The sequence below is a fragment of the Bombus fervidus genome, chromosome 6 (genome assembly GCF_041682495.2).
Source record: "Bombus fervidus isolate BK054 chromosome 6, iyBomFerv1, whole genome shotgun sequence".
Classification (NCBI taxonomy): domain Eukaryota; kingdom Metazoa; phylum Arthropoda; class Insecta; order Hymenoptera; family Apidae; genus Bombus; species Bombus fervidus.
The window spans coordinates 11,624,390-11,644,755 of record NC_091522.1 but is presented as its reverse complement, the minus strand read 5'-3'; the positions used below and the strand labels follow the sequence as shown (position 1 = coordinate 11,644,755).

The following is a 20,366-nucleotide window of genomic DNA, read 5'->3' as shown; positions in this document are numbered from 1 at the left end:
AAAAACTTTATTTCCCACCAATCGCGGCCGTAATACCTAACTACAATGTTTCAATGTAGGGAATTTAGAATCTATAATTTGGCAAATATGTATATATGTACAAGTTGTACATTATTTAACATTGTTTATTGTGAATTATCCTTCGAAAGCTTTTCTATATTTGCTTATCAAACAAATTTAAATTGACTTGCGTTGCAAATATCTACCCTATTCTATAAATTATTTCAAGAAATGGAAATATAACAGCTGTTTCTTCCATATTTATGTAAAAAGGTATTAGATGAGTATTCAAATAACCTGTACTCTGTGACGCCGTCATTTTGTTTAACAAAATTTCAGCTGATTAATATTTTTATAAATGAAAAATCAAAAAAATATACAGCGATTGCTTAGAAAATGTTTATTTTAGGATTTACTACCGCAGAACATTTTTCACGATATTGTACACTAATGTAATCTTTTTGTCTTTTTGTACAGTTCCCCAGATCTAGCAACATGCAGATATTCGTTAAGACCTTAACAGGGAAAACTATTATTCTTGAAGTTGAAGCTTCTGAAACAACGGAGAATGTGGAAGCTATGATCCAAGAAAAAGAGGGTATTCCTCCAGATCAGCAGCGTTTCATCTTTGGTGGCAAACAACTAGAAGACGGGAGAACTCTTGCAGATTATAATATTCAGAAAGAGTCCACACTCCATTTAGTCTTGAGACTTCACGGAGGAATACAGATCTTTGTCAAAACACTTACTGGTAAAACCATTACCTTGGAAGTAGAAGCTTCTGACACAATAGAGAATGTTAAAGATAAGATCCAAGACAAAGAGGGTATTATTACCATCAATGCTAGCAATTCGCAATAGAAACATATACAAAGTAACTAGGATATTCTAATTTAACTGTATTGTTTGTAAAGATTGCAATCCATTCGGCCACAAGATTTAAATATTCAACACAAAGAAGATCTTGATACTACTTTTCAATATGTGCCTGAATTTAGTCCATTGCGCCAACAAAATGTTAGTCCAAATATGAATGATGAAAATGTATTTGGGGAAAGTACACCAACACCAGCACGTTACAGGACACCTCCAAGAGGAATAATTTTAAATTCAGAAGAAGCAAAAATGTTTGTTTTACTAAAACATTACGGATTAGGTCAATACGTGCCTATATTTTTCGAATAAGAAGGAAATATGTTATCAAATTAGGTGTTACATATATATAAGTATATGTATATAATGTTATTATAAATTAATATTGTAAATTTATTTCAGGTTGACATTGATTTGTTTATGACTTTAACTAATGAAGATTTAATTGAAATTTGTATAAAAAATGAAGCTGACAGGAAAGGTATATTAGAAGTGATAAATAAATCATGAAAAATTAGCGATACAAAAAGAATTTGTAATCTTTTATTAATTATATCTAATTATATATTATTATTTTATTTGTTATATACTAAAGCTGCTTTAATATATAAATTTAAAAAATATAATATATTATGTTATAGTATATTAGTATTATTTCTTATACTAACTTAGTACACTTAAGAACACATATGATACATTTCTATTTTTGCTTATAAAGATACATTTACATACATTTACATACGAAATGGCTGTAAAATTGTTGTATTGTTGATGTGTGATAATACTTTATTAATAAGTACACTTTTTTTTTGCTTTAGGATCATGTGGAAATGAACGCTATTTTTATCAAATTTAGCTTTTGATAGTTTCTCCTCTAGTGTTAAATGTTTTTGTCTTTAATCTTTTTCTTGCGGTAGCTATTTTTAAATAGAGAAGATTATAAGCGAAGCATAAACAATGAAAGATAAAATATATGTTACAAAGAAAATGTAGGAAAAGATACCACTTTTGCATTGGCATAAGAATTCATCTTTTGAATTTTAAAGTACGCAGAAATTGTTCTTTCCTTCGATACAGTAAAATTTGGGTATCTCGATGTATTATTTGGGATAAAATTATTTTCCATATTTTGTATAAATGAATTTTGCATAATATTTAAACATTGAATACCTATGAAATTTATTTTATAATTCAAGTAATTACAATTTTTAGGTACATTTGAAAAAGGTATATCATTATCTTAGTACCACTTTGATTTTCTTTTACATCCTTGTTGTTTAATTTTGTAATTGTACATTATGAATTTGATGAATTTTAGTTAATTGCGTTCTTAACGCTGTAGCACTATTCACACCTTTTGTCAATCCATCTATATATTGATCGGAAAATTCTGATTGTGATATAATATTACCCTTTTCCTTAAGATACGTACTTAATCCTGTGTTCTTTGGTGATGCATTACTTGATTTTATACTTAAAGGTTTCTGTATACAGTGGAGAATAGATTTTATTTACGACTATTGAACAGAAATTATTAAATATTTTGTGTAACTCAATGTATCAAATGGAGAGTATCTTTGGATATCTGCAGCCGTTTACCACAAACTCTAGATATTTTCATAAGAATATCAGATAAAAAATATGTAGTTGTAGATTCCTTTTTTCTATTTGGAATAATTTCTAATAAACTACTTGCTACACACATTGGAGGATATGTAAAAACTTTAGATTTGGAAATTGAGAATTTAATTTCATAAAATAAAATTCCATTACAAATAGCGAAATAATAGTGATATAAGAGATGGTGAAAGATAGTCTTCAAGTCTTATATATGAAATTTTAAGTATTTCTGCATGAAGTTGCAAATACGTTATACTTTCTAAAAACTTTTTAATGTTAATATTTTTCACATTATTTTAATATTAGTTATAAGAGGAACAAAATTAAATATTTGTATTGCCCCCTATAAGTATATCTAATTTTAATGCTCTAGTTCCTTCTATAAAGTTATAAAAATTTTTTCCTTGAACAAAATAATCATCAACTTTATTCCACATAGTATCTATCTTAGTTTGTATCGTATACCTAAGACAACTTTTATAAACTTCTGTAGTAACTGATCTTAATCCTCGCGATACTTACAGAAATAAAAACCAGTTTATCATTGAAATCATATATTTAGAGTCATTAAAGATTTGTCTCGTGAATACGCGACTAGTTTAAAATTTCTCAAAATTTTGTCCAATCTACCAGTTTCAGAAAATTGTTTATGCGTTATAACAAATATATATCCTTCTGTACCCATTACTGGTGAAGCAACAACGTCAGATATAAAATGAATAAGTAATCTAAAATTTTATTGTTAGTAAAATATAAATAAATATGGATCATGAACTTCAACAAAATCAATTTCGCAAATTGCACAACATAGGTTACTCATTTCCGGAAATAAAGCGTACAGAACCGATTGTTCTTTTTTTTTTGGTTCACAAGCATCCATTATATATAATTGCTTGCTATTCATAATTATTTTATGTTCTTGTAGATCCAATTTATACTAACAATTTTTCAAAAACGTATTTTCGAATGAATAGCCAACATTTAACATTCTAAAAGTTGTAGTAGTATTTGAAATATGATTCTTATGAAGAAGCTTTATTCTCAATTATATTAAAATTAAACTTGTATGTGAAACATCTAAACTTTTCATATTTAAAAGAAATTTAAATTCTTGTTAAGTAAAAAGACGACTCTTTTTCTATTACCAACGTATTATCTTACTTAGCAGTTACTGAGGAGTTTATATTATGTATGTTGGTACGAATCGTTGAACCGCTTTGTTCCATAAAGTGCGCGAAAAATTGAAGGTAACTACATGTTAAGATGTAAGCATAGCTTTTTTAATAGAGACTTGCTTGAAATTCTCCCTTAGAAAACAAAACATTTTTTAATAACCTTGCATGGCTGAATGAAAACCTTTTAATTTATTGTGATTTTTAACGACTAAACAAAGTTTTTCAATAGTGTATTTCCTGTATTTTGAATTCTTATTCACTCCTTGCTATAGTACTGGCATCGAATTTTTCACCAATATATAGATGTATTTGGCATTTCAGATATGTGAACGTGATTTCAAATTTCGATTCTAAATTGCATATTGATATCGCTAAATATAAGGCCAGATTCATATGTAACACAACGGTTCAGTAATGTTCAATTATGTTGTATATTCGTAACTTCAAGCCATTTGAAGTAAACGCCGCGCAATTCAAATTTCAACACTATGCATAGCGTATTCGGTAACGAACGAATTAATTACTATGTACTTACATAAATAGTTATCATCGACACCATGTAGTTCTCCCATAGAATGATAGAGATGGATAGCGCGATCTTACAGGTGAGTTGATCATGCTGAAGGACAGAGATAGTGCTCTACGACATACATACGACCATGGTGCCAAGTGTCGAGGTATCGCACTCTCTCTCAGATTTTTTTTAAGATACCAAAAATTATTGACCTTCTCTTGCAATTTTTCTAATTTTCTAATTTTCGACGTGTAGAATGCGAAAATAGAAGTTTTAAGGCGGGGAATCTACTGGTTTAAAAGTCATGACTATGTAAAATTGAGCATACTTTGGATATTTTACGGCCATTTTTACACGTTACTTTGACGTCATATTGCTTCTATCCATCATTCAGTTGGTCCGTATAGATGACCATTTCTAACTAACAAGTTCTTTGCATTAAAACTTCGAAGTGTTATCAATATAAAAATTAGATTGTCTTTTAATTGGCATTGTTTAACGAATAGAAAACAGGACGACTAAGTATAATAAAAGAAAATGTAAGCTACGATTTTTATGATTTGAAATATATATATATATATGTATAATACAGTTTCATTTTACTAACAATAGGGGAATAGGGGAAATAAAACAAAGAACAATTAGTTATATCCGGAAAAAATTAACTTTATTCAGATAAGATAAGATATATAATTCAAATTAATGGTTAATTAAGTAACACTTAAAATACAAAAAATTAAAAGATATGCAGAAAAAATGTATTTGATTCGTTTAATATTATGTTTCTATTTACAAATTACTGTAGAAATAGTACTAAAAGTATAATATTTTGTCATTTCCTGATATATACACTTAATTTAACTGTACATAGTATCACACATTTTAATGCGTGTTCGTCATTTTTAAAAAATTATAAAGTATAATCATATAAGAGATATGAATATGCTAATTTATATATGTACATAATTATATATATATATATATATGTGCATGCATTAAGCAAAATATGTATGACTTAGTGCTTTAATTTCTTTTCCGCAAATTAGGCATTGTCCAAAAGCATGGGAGCAATGCCGGCAGGTTACTAAGTGTCCACAAGGCAAAAACGTAATCGTTGCTTCTCGTTCCGAGCAAACTGTACACAATCGAGCATCTATTAATTTCTTGTTTTCTTGCTTCAGAGCAGCTAAAATAGTAAACAGTATATTTAAATATAATATATAATAAAATTTATTATACGTATACGGACTTCATACAAATTAAAGAATTTATGATCAATTCTTTTTTTTTATTTTTATTACTTACCAAGTTTCTCGACGAGAGTCATTTCATTTGTTTCATTTTCAGTATGGGATCTCTCGTGATTTTCATCTGTAGCTTGTATCGGTGCCTGAAATAAATATAATGTACATAAGTATATATTGGAATTATTAATTATACATATGGTTCAGGCTGTAAGTTTTTCTACTTACTTGTTCAGAAATTTCATATAACTCTTGGCCTGTTGCGTTATTAACATATTCTGTCCCTCGTACTGTTAATAAATAAGTACAGCCTGGAGACAAGTCCGCATGTTTTTTCCATACGTCTTCTTCTGTTCTCCAGCTTCCTATATGAATTCCACAGTGGTAACAGGTGGTGATATCATTTATTCCGGTATAATAGAAGCCCGCGTCAGCTAATTGTTCACCTGTCTGTGTCATATATGTGGGCCATGTTGTGAATGTGTTTAATCTAGTTTGATAACTAGCATAATCCAAATTTTCTGGTTTCTTAACTTTTTTTAGTCCCAAACGACTAAGTTCATATGACGACGGGTTTCGTGCATATCTTAAAAATCGATGGTCATTAAAATCGAATGATTCTTTATACAGTAAACCATAAGGGCAAGATATATTTCTATTTCTTTGTTTTATCCGTAGATATTTATCAGGATTTGCTCCAATTGGTACATTATTACAATGTTCATTGCGAACAAATTTGCAGTCTGGAGAATACATCTTATGAATTAGCATGGGAGTATGACCCTCTGACCATTGACTTATCTCCAATTGACATTCAAAACAACGGACTATGTCCATTTCTCCCGTATAGTACAGTCCTGCAGCTGCAAGACTGGCAGAGTCAATGAAAGATACAGGCCAGTTTTGAAAACTAGAACGTCTTGCTGCTTCAAAACGAAAATCATCATAATTTTCTTGAATGCCACGCGACGTGGATGGAACCGCCGGAATTGGATGATCCGGCGGCATTTGTATTAGGAATGTTGGTGGCATTGACGACGTCGACGGCATCGGTGATGTTAAATCACCCACCCTGGCTGAAGATTCAGAGGATGTTAAATCAACCGACGAAGTTAAATCAACCGTTGAGTTTGCATCATCTGACAATGTCCAAGAAGCAGACAGTAATTCTTCATGTTCTGAAGATTCTAAATTTTGTTCCGTCAAATATTGCGATTTCATTACAGGAACCATTTTATCCAAATAGTTAAGTGAATTGAAGTGTATTGAAACCTAAAGAAAAAAAAAAAAAAAAGAAATTAAAATATCTAGCCGATATTGTCATCGAAGTAATCTCAGTTCCTTGTGTTTTAGCGTAAAAGTTAAAAATTGTCTTTGAAGAATTACACCGATTTTATTTGATATTTGAAGCGTTTAAAGGATCCCGAAACTTTCTCTACAATCTACATAAATTCTTTCGCTACGATATTTTGGCTTATAAATGGTAAAACGTTTTTAGTTAACTTATTTTCGAGAAATATTATACGTGTACAATTGATCGAACAGAAATATATTCCAGACAAAACTTACGAATATGAGATGTTTACGTACCGCTACAACAGCTCACCAACTCTTCAAATGGAATCTTGACAAAGATTTAATATCCTGTCCTTGTATATTTTATATTGTTAAATTTTCTAATATTGGACTCTCGTACGAGCGAACCACACGAACTATTCCACTGTCAGAATAGTACTAAAGTTTGTTGCTATTTCCTACATATGTTATTCCTACCACATTACTCCTTCCCCCCACTACAAGGCACTGTGCAGAGAGTGAAAGTTGTCGACCAGTCAAATGTCATTGATGCTCCGCCCCTTACTGTAAAGTACTCTACTGACCGTACTATCATTGGTTGAATAAGCCATGGCTGCTGGGTACAGCGAGAAAATATATCCCTTACTCACTTTCGGAAACGATGCCGCTTTTCAAAGAATTCTTAATTGCTTCGTTTTTACTTGGAAATATTAAAACGTTGTTTGAAACTTCAGTAACAACTGTTACGGAATTTCCATATCGTTATGTTTCAGATTTTTCATTTTCGTCAACTTTTAATCGGTGTTATTGTTTCAGCGGTCTGGTGTCCATGGTCCTATTTTAATGCAACATTTTAACTAATTTTATACCTGGGTATACGTGACTACAAAGTTTACTGGAAAGATAATTACGGTCGTAAACCGTATTGTCTAAAACCGCAAGTATTTATTCTGTGTTTAATTTTAATAAATAACGGAAGAGTATACACGGCCTCGGTATTCATCACCGCGGATTATAATAAAAGCATTTTTCCAAATAAGTACGCAATTTGTTTAATATGTGAAACATCTCACACAGGGTTTCTGCAGGAAAATTCAACCGTTTGTAACATTTTATAAATTTATTTTGAGATAAAGTTCTCTCGCGATGCGAATAATAAGACGCTGTAGCATTATGTTATATTATATTTTATCTATCATATCATATTATATATATATCGCAATCATATATCGTCTTTGTCACTTTTCGCAAATGTTCCTTACGTTTTTGCGACAATATAATATAGTTTGCCACTAAAATTGTTAATTGCGTATGCACTAGATGATAGTAAAAACGAAGATTAAAGCTATTACTTAAAGCAATACACTTAGCTTGAAAAGCAGTTAAATCTTGACAAATATCGGGGGAAACGTTTTCGTTTGACAAATGCAAAAAAAAGTATCGACGAAAGTAAAACCATTAAATTTGACGATGCCTATGTTTTGTTACTAACAATCCTCAAATTGCTAAAATGATTGACCATTCTCATTATTGAATGTCTCTAGCACGTGATTATATTCGTATTCAATGTAGCGGCGCATCTACGGTATCCGTTTACCCTCATTTCGCATGTTTTTCTGATTTTTCTTTATTTTTCTCTAGCATCATGCATTTTATGCGCCTTAGGCACCATAGATTCTGAGCTGGACATCTAAACTGGCTTTTGCTGAGATAAATGTCATGTTGGTATCATCACTAGTTCCTACATCCAAATTTGGCGCAACTGCTTGCGATTCTCTTCTGTTTTCCCCCGTCCGTCATGTTTTTTTTTTTTATCTGCGTATCCGATGTGTCGTAATTGGCTGTGCAAGATGGTGAAATACACAGCATACAAAACTAATTAATCTGTATGAATCAATTAAATATCAAAACCAAATCCAATGTAATAACAGCTTTAAACAGCATCTGAAAAACGATAACATCCAAGCAAACAACTTGCCATTGAAAGAGTCGTATATGGAAAAATTCAAAGGTTTATTATAAAATGATATAAAAAGATTACTCTGAACACTTTTCAACGATTTTCTATGCAATAATATAATAATTCTATATAATGACTTCCTCTGTTAATGTTGTACATTATTTGACATTCTTTACTGTGAATTATCCATCGAAAGCTTTTCTATATTTGCTTATCAAACAAATTCAAATTGACTTGTGTTGCAAATATCTACCCTATTCTATAAATTATTTCAAGAAATGTAAATATAACAGCTGTTTCTTCCATATTTATGAAAAAAGGTATTAGATGAGTATTCAAATAACCTGTACTCTGTGACGCCATCATTTTGTTTAACGAAATTTCAGTTGATTAATGTTTTTATAAGTGAAAAATTAAAGAAATATACAGCTATTGCTTAGAAAATGTTTATTTAGGATTTACTACCGCAGAACATTTTTCACTATATTGTACACTAATGTAATCTTTTTGTCTTTTTGTACAGTTCCCCAGATCTAGCAACATGCAGGTATTCGTTAAGACCTTAACAGGGAAAACTATTATTCTTGAAGTTGAAGCTTCTGACACAATAGAGAGTGTGGAAGCTATGATCCAAGAAAAAGAGGGTATTCCTCCAGACCAGCAGCGTTTCATCTTTGGTGGCAAACAACTAGAAGATGGAAGAACATATTCAGATTATAATATTCAGAAAGAGTCCACACTCCATTTAGTCCTGAGACTTCACGGAGGAATGCAGATCTCTTCTTAAAACACTTATTGGTAAAACCATTACCTTGGACGTAGAAGCTTCTGACACAATAGAGAGTGTTAAAGCTAAGATCCAAGACAAAGAGGGTATTCATCCAGACCAGCAGTGTTTGATCTTTGGTGGCAAACAACTAGAAGACTGAAGAACTCTTTCAGATTATAATATTCAGAAAGAGTCCACACTCCATTTAGTGTTGAGACTTCGCCTGAGGAATGCAAATCTCTTCTTAAAACAGTTATTGGTAAAACTATTTCTTCCATATTTATGTAGAAAGGTGTTAAGTGAGTATTCAAATAACCTGTACTCTGTGACGCCATCATTTTGTTTAACAACATTTCAGTTGATTAATGTTTTTGTAAATAAAAAATTAATGAAATATAAAGCTATTGCTTAGAAAATGTTCATTTTAGGATTTCCAATCACAGTACATTTTTCACGATATTGTACATTAATGTAATCTTTTTGTCTTTTTGTACAGTTCCCCAGATCCAGCAACATGCAGATATTCGTTAGGACCTTAACAGGGAAAACTATTATTCTTGAAGTTGAAGCTTCTGAAACAACAGAGAATGTGGAAGCTATGATCCAAGAAAAAGAGGGTATTCCTCCAGACCAGCAGCGTTTCATCTTTGGTGGCAAACAACTAGAAGACGGGAGAACTCTTTCAGATTATAATATTCAGAAAGAGTCCACAATCCATTTAGTCTTGAGACTTCACGGAGGAATGCAGATCTCTTCTTAAAACACTTATTGGTAAAACCATTACCTTGGACGTAGAAGCTTCTGACACAATAGAGAGTGTTAAAGCTAAGATCCAAGACAAAGAGGGTATTCCTCCAGACCAGCAGTGTTTGATCTTTGGTGGCAAACAACTAGAAGACTGAAGAACTCTTTCAGATTATAATATTCAGAAAGAGTCCACACACCATTTAGTGTTGAGACTTCGCCTGAGGAATGCAAATCTCTTCTTAAAACAGTTATTGGTAAAACTATTTCTTCCATATTTATGTAGAAAGGTGTTAAATGAGTATTCAAATAACCTGTACTCTGTGACGCCATCATTTTGTTTAACAACATTTCAGTTGATTAATGTTTTTGTAAATAAAAAATTAATGAAATATAAAGCTATTGCTTAGAAAATGTTTAATTTAGGATTTCCAACAACAGAACATTTTTCACGATATTGTACATTAATGTAATCTTTTTGTCTTTTTGTACAGTCCCCCAGATCTAGCAACATGCAGATATTCGTTAAGAACTTAACAGGGAAAACAATTACTCTTGAAGTTGAAGCTTCTGACACAACAGAGAATGTGGGAGCTAAGATCCAAGAAAAAGAGGGTATTGCTCCAGACCAGCAGCGTTTGATCTTTGGTGGTAAACAACTACAAGACAGAAGAACTCTTTCAGATTATAATATTCAGAAAGAGTCCACACTCCATTTAGTGTTCAGACTTCTCCTGAGGAATGCAAATCTCTTCTTAAAACAGTTATTAGTAAAACTGTTTCTTCCATATTTATGTAAAAAGGTATTAGATGAGTATTCAAATAACCTGTACTCTGTGACGCCATCATTTTGTTTAACGAAATTTCAGCTGATTAATATTTTTATAAATGAAAAATTAAAGAAATATACAGCTATTGCTTCGAAAATGTTTAATTTAGGATTTCCAACAACAGAACATTTTTCACGATATTGTACATTAATGTAATCTTTTTGTCTTTTTGTACAGTCCCCCAGATCTAGCAACATGCAGATATTTGTTAAGAACTTAACAGGGAAAACTATTACTCTTGAAGTTGAAGCTTCTGACACAACAGAGAATGTGGGAGCTAAGATCCAAGAAAAAGAGGGTATTGCTCCAGACCAGCAGCGTTTGATCTTTGGTGGTAAACAACTACAAGACAGAAGAACTCTTTCAGATTATAATATTCAGAAAGAGTCCACACTCTATTCAGTGTTGAGACTTCGCCTGAGGAATGCAAATCTCTTCTTAATACAGTTATTGGTAAAATTATTTCTTCCATATTTATGTAAAAAGGTATTAAATGAGTATTCAAATAACCTGTACTCTGTGACGCCATCATTTTGTTTAACAACATTTCAGTTGATTAATGTTTTTATAAATAAAAAATTAAAGAAATATAAAGCTATTGCTTAGAAAATGTTCATTTTAGGATTTCCAATCACAGAACATTTTTCACGATATTGTACATTAATGTAATCTTTTTGTCTTTTTGTACAGTCCCCCAGATCTAGCAACATGCAGATATTCGTTAACAACTTAACAGGGAAACTATTACTCTTGAAGTTGAAGCTTCTGAAACAACAGAGAATGTGGAAGCTATGATCCAAGAAAAAGAGGGTATTCCTCCAGACCAGCAGCGTTTCATCTTTGGTGGCAAACAACTAGAAGACGGGAGAACTCTTTCAGATTATAATATTCAGAAAGAGTCCACACTCTGTTTAGTGTTGAGACTTCGCCTGAGGAATGCAAATCTCTTCTTAAAACACTTATTGGTAAAACCATTACCTTGGACGTAGAAGCTTCTGACACAATAGAGAGTGTTAAAGCTAAGATCCAAGACAAAGAGGGTATTCCTCCAGACCAGCAGTGTTGGTCTTTGGTGGCAAACAACTAGAAGACGGAAGAACTCTTTCAGATTATACTATCCAGAAAGAGTCCACACTCCATTTAGTGTTGAGACTTCGCCTGAGGAATGCAAATCTCTTCTTAAAACACTTATTGGTAAAACTATCTCTTCCATATTTATGTAGAAAGGTGTTAAATGAGTATTCAAATAACCTATACTCTGTGACGCCACCATTTTGTTTAACAAAATTTCAGTTGATTAATGTTTTTATAAGTGAAACATTAAAGAAATATACAGCTATTGCTTCGAAAATGTTTAATTTAGGATTTCCAACAACAGAACATTTTTCACGATATTGTACATTAATGTAATCTTTTTGTACAGTCCCCCAGATCTAGCAACATGCAGATATTCGTTAAGAACTTAACAGGGAAAACTATTACTCTTGAAGTTGAAGCTTCTGACACAACAGAGAATGTGGGAGCTAAGATCCAAGAAAAAGAGGGTATTGCTCCAGACCAGCAGCGTTTGATCTTTGGTGGTAAACAACTACAAGACAGAAGAACTCTTTCAGATTATAATATTCAGAAAGAGTCCACACTCTATTTAGTGTTGAGACTTCGCCTGAGGAATGCAAATCTCTTCCTAATACAGTTATTGGTAAAATTATTTCTTCCATATTTATGTAAAAAGGTATTAGATGAGTATTCAAATAACCTGTACTCTGTGACGCCATCATTTTGTTTAACGAAATTTCAGCTGATTAATATTTTTATAAATGAAAAATTAAAGAAATATACAGCTATTGCTTCGAAAATGTTTAATTTAGGATTTCCAACAACAGAACATTTTTCACGATATTGTACACTAATGTAATCTTTTTGTCTTTTTGTACAGTTCTCCAGATCTAGCAACATGCAGATATTCGTTAAGACCTTAACAGGGAAAACTATTACTCTTGAAGTTGAAGCTTCTGACACAACAGAGAATGTGGGAGCTAAGATCCAAGAAAAAGAGGGTATTGCTCCACACCAGCAGCGTTTGATCTTTGGTGGTGAACAACTACAAGACAGAAGAACTCTTTCAGATTATAATATTCAGAAAGAGTCCACACTCTATTTAGTGTTGAGACTTCGCCTGAGGAATGCAAATCTCTTCTTAATACAGTTATTGGTAAAATTATTTCTTCCATATTTATGTAAAAAGGTATTAAATGAGTATTCAAATAACCTGTACTCTGTGCGCCATCATTTTGTTTAACAACATTTCAGTTGATTAATGCTTTTATAAATAAAAAATTAAAGAAATATAAAGCTATTGCTTAGAAAATGTTCATTTTAGGATTTCCAACAACAGAACATTTTTCACGATATTATACATTAATGTAATCTTTTTGTCTTTTTGTACAGTCCCCCAGATCTAGCAACATGCAGATATTTGTTAAGAACTTAACAGGGAAAACTATTACTCTTGAAGTTGAAGCTTCTGACACAACAGAGAATGTGGGAGCTAAGATCCAAGAAAAAGAGGGTATTGCTCCAGACCAGCAGCGTTTGATCTTTGGTGGTAAACAACTACAAGACAGAAGAACTCTTTCAGATTATAATATTCAGAAAGAGTCCACACTCTATTCAGTGTTGAGACTTCGCCTGAGGAATGCAAATCTCTTCTTAATACAGTTATTGGTAAAATTATTTCTTCCATATTTGTGTAAAAAGGTATTAAATGAGTATTCAAATAACCTGTACTCTGTGACGCCATCATTTTGTTTAACAACATTTCAGTTGATTAATGTTTTTATAAATAAAAAATTAAAGAAATATAAAGCTATTGCTTAGAAAATGTTCATTTTAGGATTTCCAATCACAGAACATTTTTCACGATATTGTACATTAATGTAATCTTTTTGTCTTTTTGTACAGTCCCCCAGATCTAGCAACATGCAGATATTCGTTAACAACTTAACAGGGAAACTATTACTCTTGAAGTTGAAGCTTCTGAAACAACAGAGAATGTGGAAGCTATGATCCAAGAAAAAGAGGGTATTCCTCCAGACCAGCAGCGTTTCATCTTTGGTGGCAAACAACTAGAAGACGGGAGAACTCTTTCAGATTATAATATTCAGAAAGAGTCCACACTCTGTTTAGTGTTGAGACTTCGCCTGAGGAATGCAAATCTCTTCTTAAAACACTTATTGGTAAAACCATTACCTTGGACGTAGAAGCTTCTGACACAATAGAGAGTGTTAAAGCTAAGATCCAAGACAAAGAGGGTATTCCTCCAGACCAGCAGTGTTGGTCTTTGGTGGCAAACAACTAGAAGACGGAAGAACTCTTTCAGATTATACTATCCAGAAAGAGTCCACACTCCATTTAGTGTTGAGACTTCGCCTGAGGAATGCAAATCTCTTCTTAAAACACTTATTGGTAAAACTATCTCTTCCATATTTATGTAGAAAGGTGTTAAATGAGTATTCAAATAACCTATACTCTGTGACGCCATCATTTTGTTTAACAAAATTTCAGTTGATTAATGTTTTTATAAGTGAAACATTAAAGAAATATACAGCTATTGCTTCGAAAATGTTTAATTTAGGATTTCCAACAACAGAACATTTTTCACGATATTGTACATTAATGTAATCTTTTTGTACAGTCCCCCAGATCTAGCAACATGCAGATATTCGTTAAGAACTTAACAGGGAAAACTATTACTCTTGAAGTTGAAGCTTCTGACACAACAGAGAATGTGGGAGCTAAGATCCAAGAAAAAGAGGGTATTGCTCCAGACCAGCAGCGTTTGATCTTTGGTGGTAAACAACTACAAGACAGAAGAACTCTTTCAGATTATAATATTCAGAAAGAGTCCACACTCTATTTAGTGTTGAGACTTCGCCTGAGGAATGCAAATCTCTTCTTAATACAGTTATTGGTAAAATTATTTCTTCCATATTTATGTAAAAAGGTATTAAATGAGTATTCAAATAACCTGTACTCTGTGACGCCATCATTTTGTTTAACGAAATTTCAGCTGATTAATATTTTTATAAATGAAAAATTAAAGAAATATACAGCTATTGCTTCGAAAATGTTTAATTTAGGATTTCCAACAACAGAACATTTTTCACGATATTGTACACTAATGTAATCTTTTTGTCTTTTTGTACAGTTCTCCAGATCTAGCAACATGCAGATATTCGTTAAGACCTTAACAGGGAAAACTATTACTCTTGAAGTTGAAGCTTCTGACACAACAGAGAATGTGGGAGCTAAGATCCAAGAAAAAGAGGGTATTGCTCCACACCAGCAGCGTTTGATCTTTGGTGGTGAACAACTACAAGACAGAAGAACTCTTTCAGATTATAATATTCAGAAAGAGTCCACACTCTATTTAGTGTTGAGACTTCGCCTGAGGAATGCAAATCTCTTCTTAATACAGTTATTGGTAAAATTATTTCTTCCATATTTATGTAAAAAGGTATTAAATGAGTATTCAAATAACCTGTACTCTGTGACGCCATCATTTTGTTTAACAACATTTCAGTTGATTAATGTTTTTATAAATAAAAAATTAAAGAAATATAAAGCTATTGCTTAGAAAATGTTCATTTTAGGATTTCCAATCACAGAACATTTTTCACGATATTGTACATTAATGTAATCTTTTTGTCTTTTTGTACAGTTCCCCAGATCTAGCAACATGCAGATATTCGTTAAGACCTTAACAGGGAAACTATTACTCTTGAAGTTGAAGCTTCTGAAACAACAGAGAATGTGGAAGCTATGATCCAAGAAAAAGAGGGTATTCCTCCAGACCAGCAGCGTTTCATCTTTGGTGGCAAACAACTAGAAGACGGGAGAACTCTTTCAGATTATAATATTCAGAAAGAGTCCACACTCCATTTAGTCTTGAGACTTCATGGAGGAATGCAGATCTCTTCTTAAAACACTTATTGGTAAAACCATTACCTTGGACGTAGAAGCTTCTGACACAATAGAGAATGTTAAAGATAAGATCCAAGACAAAGAGGGTATTATTACCATCAATGCTAGCAATTCGCAATAGAAACATATACAAAGTAACTAGGATATTCTAATTTAACTGTATTGTTTGGAAAGATTGCAGTCCATTCGGCCACAAGATTTAAATATTCAACACAAAGAAGATCTTGATACTACTCTTCAATATGTGCCTGAATTTAGTCCATTGCGCCAACAAAATGTTAGTCCAAATATGAATGATGAAAATGTATTTGAGGAAAGTACACCAACACCAGCACGTTACAGGACACCTCCAAGAGGAATAATTTTAAATTCAGAAGAAGCAAAAATGTTTGTTTTACTAAAACATTACGGATTAGGTCAATACGTGCCTATATTTTTCGAATAAGAAGCAAATATGTTATCAAATTAGGTGTTACATATATATAAGTATATGTATATAATGTTATTATAAATTAATATTGTAAATTTATTTCAGGTTGACATTGATTTGTTTATGACTTTAACTAATGAAGATTTAATTGAAATTTGTATAAAAAATGAAGCTGACAGGAAAGGTATATTAGAAGTGATAAATAAATCATGAAAAATTAGCGATACAAAAAGAATTTGTAATCTTTTATTAATTATTATTATTTGGGATAAAATTATTTTCCATATTTTGTATAAATGAATTTTGCATAATATTTAAACATTGAATACCTATGAAATTTATTTTATAATTCAAGTAATTACAATTTTTAGGTACATTTGAAAAAGGTATATCATTATCTTAGTACCACTTTGATTTTCTTTTACATCCTTGTTGTTTAATTTTGTAATTGTACATTATGAATTTGATGAATTTTAGTTAATTGCGTTCTTAACAGTAGCACTATTCACACCTTTTGTCAATCCATCTATATATTGATCGGAAAATTCTGATTGTGATATAATATTACCCTTTTCCTTAAGATACGTACTTAATCCTGTGTTCTTTGGTGATGCATTACTTGATTTTATACTTAAAGGTTTCTGTATACAGTGGAGAATAGATTTTATTTACGACTATTGAACAGAAATTATTAAATATTTTGTGTAACTCAATGTATCAAATGGAGAGTATCTTTGGATATCTGCAGCCGTTTACCACAAACTCTAGATATTTTCATAAGAATATCAGATAAAAAATATGTAGTTGTAGATTCCTTTTTTCTATTTGGAATAATTTCTAATAAACTACTTGCTACACACATTGGAGGATATGTAAAAACTTTAGATTTGGAAATTGAGAATTTAATTTCATAAAATAAAATTCCATTACAAATAGCGAAATAATAGTGATATAAGAGATGGTGAAAGATAGTCTTCAAGTCTTATATATGAAATTTTAAGTATTTCTGCATGAAGTTGCAAATACGTTATACTTTCTAAAAACTTTTTAATGTTAATATTTTTCACATTATTTTAATATTAGTTATAAGAGGAACAAAATTAAATATTTGTATTGCCCCCTATAAGTATATCTAATTTTAATGCTCTAGTTCCTTCTATAAAGTTATAAAAATTTTTTCCTTGAACAAAATAATCATCAACTTTATTCCACATAGTATCTATCTTAGTTTGTATCGTATACCTAAGACAACTTTTATAAACTTCTGTAGTAACTGATCTTAATCCTCGCGATACTTACAGAAATAAAAACCAGTTTATCATTGAAATCATATATTTAGAGTCATTAAAGATTTGTCTCGTGAATACGCGACTAGTTTAAAATTTCTCAAAATTTTGTCCAATCTACCAGTTTCAGAAAATTGTTTATGCGTTATAACAAATATATATCCTTCTGTACCCATTACTGGTGAAGCAACAACGTCAGATATAAAATGAATAAGTAATCTAAAATTTTATTGTTAGTAAAATATAAATAAATATGGATCATGAACTTCAACAAAATCAATTTCGCAAATTGCACAACATAGGTTACTCATTTCCGGAAATAAAGCGTACAGAACCGATTGTTCTTTTTTTTTTGGTTCACAAGCATCCATTATATATAATTGCTTGCTATTCATAATTATTTTATGTTCTTGTAGATCCAATTTATACTAACAATTTTTCAAAAACGTATTTTCGAATGAATAGCCAACATTTAACATTCTAAAAGTTGTAGTAGTATTTGAAATATGATTCTTATGAAGAAGCTTTATTCTCAATTATATTAAAATTAAACTTGTATGTGAAACATCTAAACTTTTCATATTTAAAAGAAATTTAAATTCTTGTTAAGTAAAAAGACGACTCTTTTTCTATTACCAACGTATTATCTTACTTAGCAGTTACTGAGGAGTTTATATTATGTATGTTGGTACGAATCGTTGAACCGCTTTGTTCCATAAAGTGCGCGAAAAATTGAAGGTAACTACATGTTAAGATGTAAGCATAGCTTTTTTAATAGAGACTTGCTTGAAATTCTCCCTTAGAAAACAAAACATTTTTTAATAACCTTGCATGGCTGAATGAAAACCTTTTAATTTATTGTGATTTTTAACGACTAAACAAAGTTTTTCAATAGTGTATTTCCTGTATTTTGAATTCTTATTCACTCCTTGCTATAGTACTGGCATCGAATTTTTCACCAATATATAGATGTATTTGGCATTTCAGATATGTGAACGTGATTTCAAATTTCGATTCTAAATTGCATATTGATATCGCTAAATATAAGGCCAGATTCATATGTAACACAACGGTTCAGTAATGTTCAATTATGTTGTATATTCGTAACTTCAAGCCATTTGAAGTAAACGCCGCGCAATTCAAATTTCAACACTATGCATAGCGTATTCGGTAACGAACGAATTAATTACTATGTACTTACATAAATAGTTATCATCGACACCATGTAGTTCTCCCATAGAATGATAGAGATGGATAGCGCGATCTTACAGGTGAGTTGATCATGCTGAAGGACAGAGATAGTGCTCTACGACATACATACGACCATGGTGCCAAGTGTCGAGGTATCGCACTCTCTCTCAGATTTTTTTTAAGATACCAAAAATTATTGACCTTCTCTTGCAATTTTTCTAATTTTCTAATTTTCGACGTGTAGAATGCGAAAATAGAAGTTTTAAGGCGGGGAATCTACTGGTTTAAAAGTCATGACTATGTAAAATTGAGCATACTTTGGATATTTTACGGCCATTTTTACACGTTACTTTGACGTCATATTGCTTCTATCCATCATTCAGTTGGTCCGTATAGATGACCATTTCTAACTAACAAGTTCTTTGCATTAAAACTTCGAAGTGTTATCAATATAAAAATTAGATTGTCTTTTAATTGGCATTGTTTAACGAATAGAAAACAGGACGACTAAGTATAATAAAAGAAAATGTAAGCTACGATTTTTATGATTTGAAATATATATATATATATGTATAATACAGTTTCATTTTACTAACAATAGGGGAATAGGGGAAATAAAACAAAGAACAATTAGTTATATCCGGAAAAAATTAACTTTATTCAGATAAGATAAGATATATAATTCAAATTAATGGTTAATTAAGTAACACTTAAAATACAAAAAATTAAAAGATATACAGAAAAAATGTATTTGATTCGTTTAATATTATGTTTCTATTTACAAATTACTGTAGAAATAGTACTAAAAGTATAATATTTTGTCATTTCCTGATATATACACTTAATTTAACTGTACACAGTATCACACATTTTAATGCGTGTTCGTCATTTTTAAAAAATTATAAAGTATAATCATATAAGAGATATGAATATGCTAATTTATATATGTACATAATTATATATATATATATATATATGTGCATGCATTAAGCAAAATATGTATGACTTAGTGCTTTAATTTGTTTTCTACAAATTATGCAATTTTCAAAAGCACGAGAGCAAGACTGGCACGTTACTAAATGTCCACAAGGCAAAAACGTAATCATTGCTTCTCGTTCCGAGCAAACATTACATAAACGAGCATCTATCAATTTCTTGTTTTCTTGCTTCAGAGCAGCTAAAATAGTAAACAGTATATTTAAATATAATATATAATAAAATTTATTATACGTATACGGACTTCATACAAATTAAAGAATTTATGATCAATTTTTTTTTTTATTTTTATTACTTACCAAGTTTCTCGACGAGAGTCATCTCATTTGTTTCATTTTCAGTATGGGATCTCTCGTGATTTTCATCTGTAGCTTGTATCGGTGCCTGAAATAAATATAATGTACATAAGTATATATTGGAATTATTAATTATACATATGGTTCAGGCTGTAAGTT

The 20,366-nt window shown here is 31.0% G+C and overlaps 1 protein-coding gene across 1 annotated transcript in view; it reads left to right on the top strand.

Annotated features, from left to right (window-relative positions):
* Positions 1 to 483: 483 nt before the first annotated feature.
* LOC139988400 (uncharacterized) overlaps positions 484 to 20,366 on the top strand; it is a 61,640-nt gene continuing 41,757 nt past the window's right edge. The window contains 23 exon segments of the mRNA XM_072005752.1: positions 484 to 826; positions 9,324 to 9,460; positions 9,462 to 9,673; positions 9,959 to 10,202; positions 10,204 to 10,415; positions 10,701 to 10,958; positions 11,217 to 11,441; positions 11,727 to 11,761; positions 11,764 to 11,954; positions 11,957 to 12,083; positions 12,086 to 12,182; positions 12,460 to 12,687; positions 12,973 to 13,200; positions 13,485 to 13,712; positions 13,998 to 14,032; positions 14,035 to 14,225; positions 14,228 to 14,354; positions 14,357 to 14,453; positions 14,731 to 14,958; positions 15,244 to 15,471; positions 15,757 to 15,791; positions 15,794 to 15,999; positions 16,001 to 16,094. Coding sequence (XP_071861853.1) covers positions 496 to 826; positions 9,324 to 9,460; positions 9,462 to 9,673; positions 9,959 to 10,202; positions 10,204 to 10,415; positions 10,701 to 10,958; positions 11,217 to 11,441; positions 11,727 to 11,761; positions 11,764 to 11,954; positions 11,957 to 12,083; positions 12,086 to 12,182; positions 12,460 to 12,687; positions 12,973 to 13,200; positions 13,485 to 13,712; positions 13,998 to 14,032; positions 14,035 to 14,225; positions 14,228 to 14,354; positions 14,357 to 14,453; positions 14,731 to 14,958; positions 15,244 to 15,471; positions 15,757 to 15,791; positions 15,794 to 15,999; positions 16,001 to 16,094 — 3,994 coding nt within the window. The 5' untranslated portion in view covers positions 484 to 495.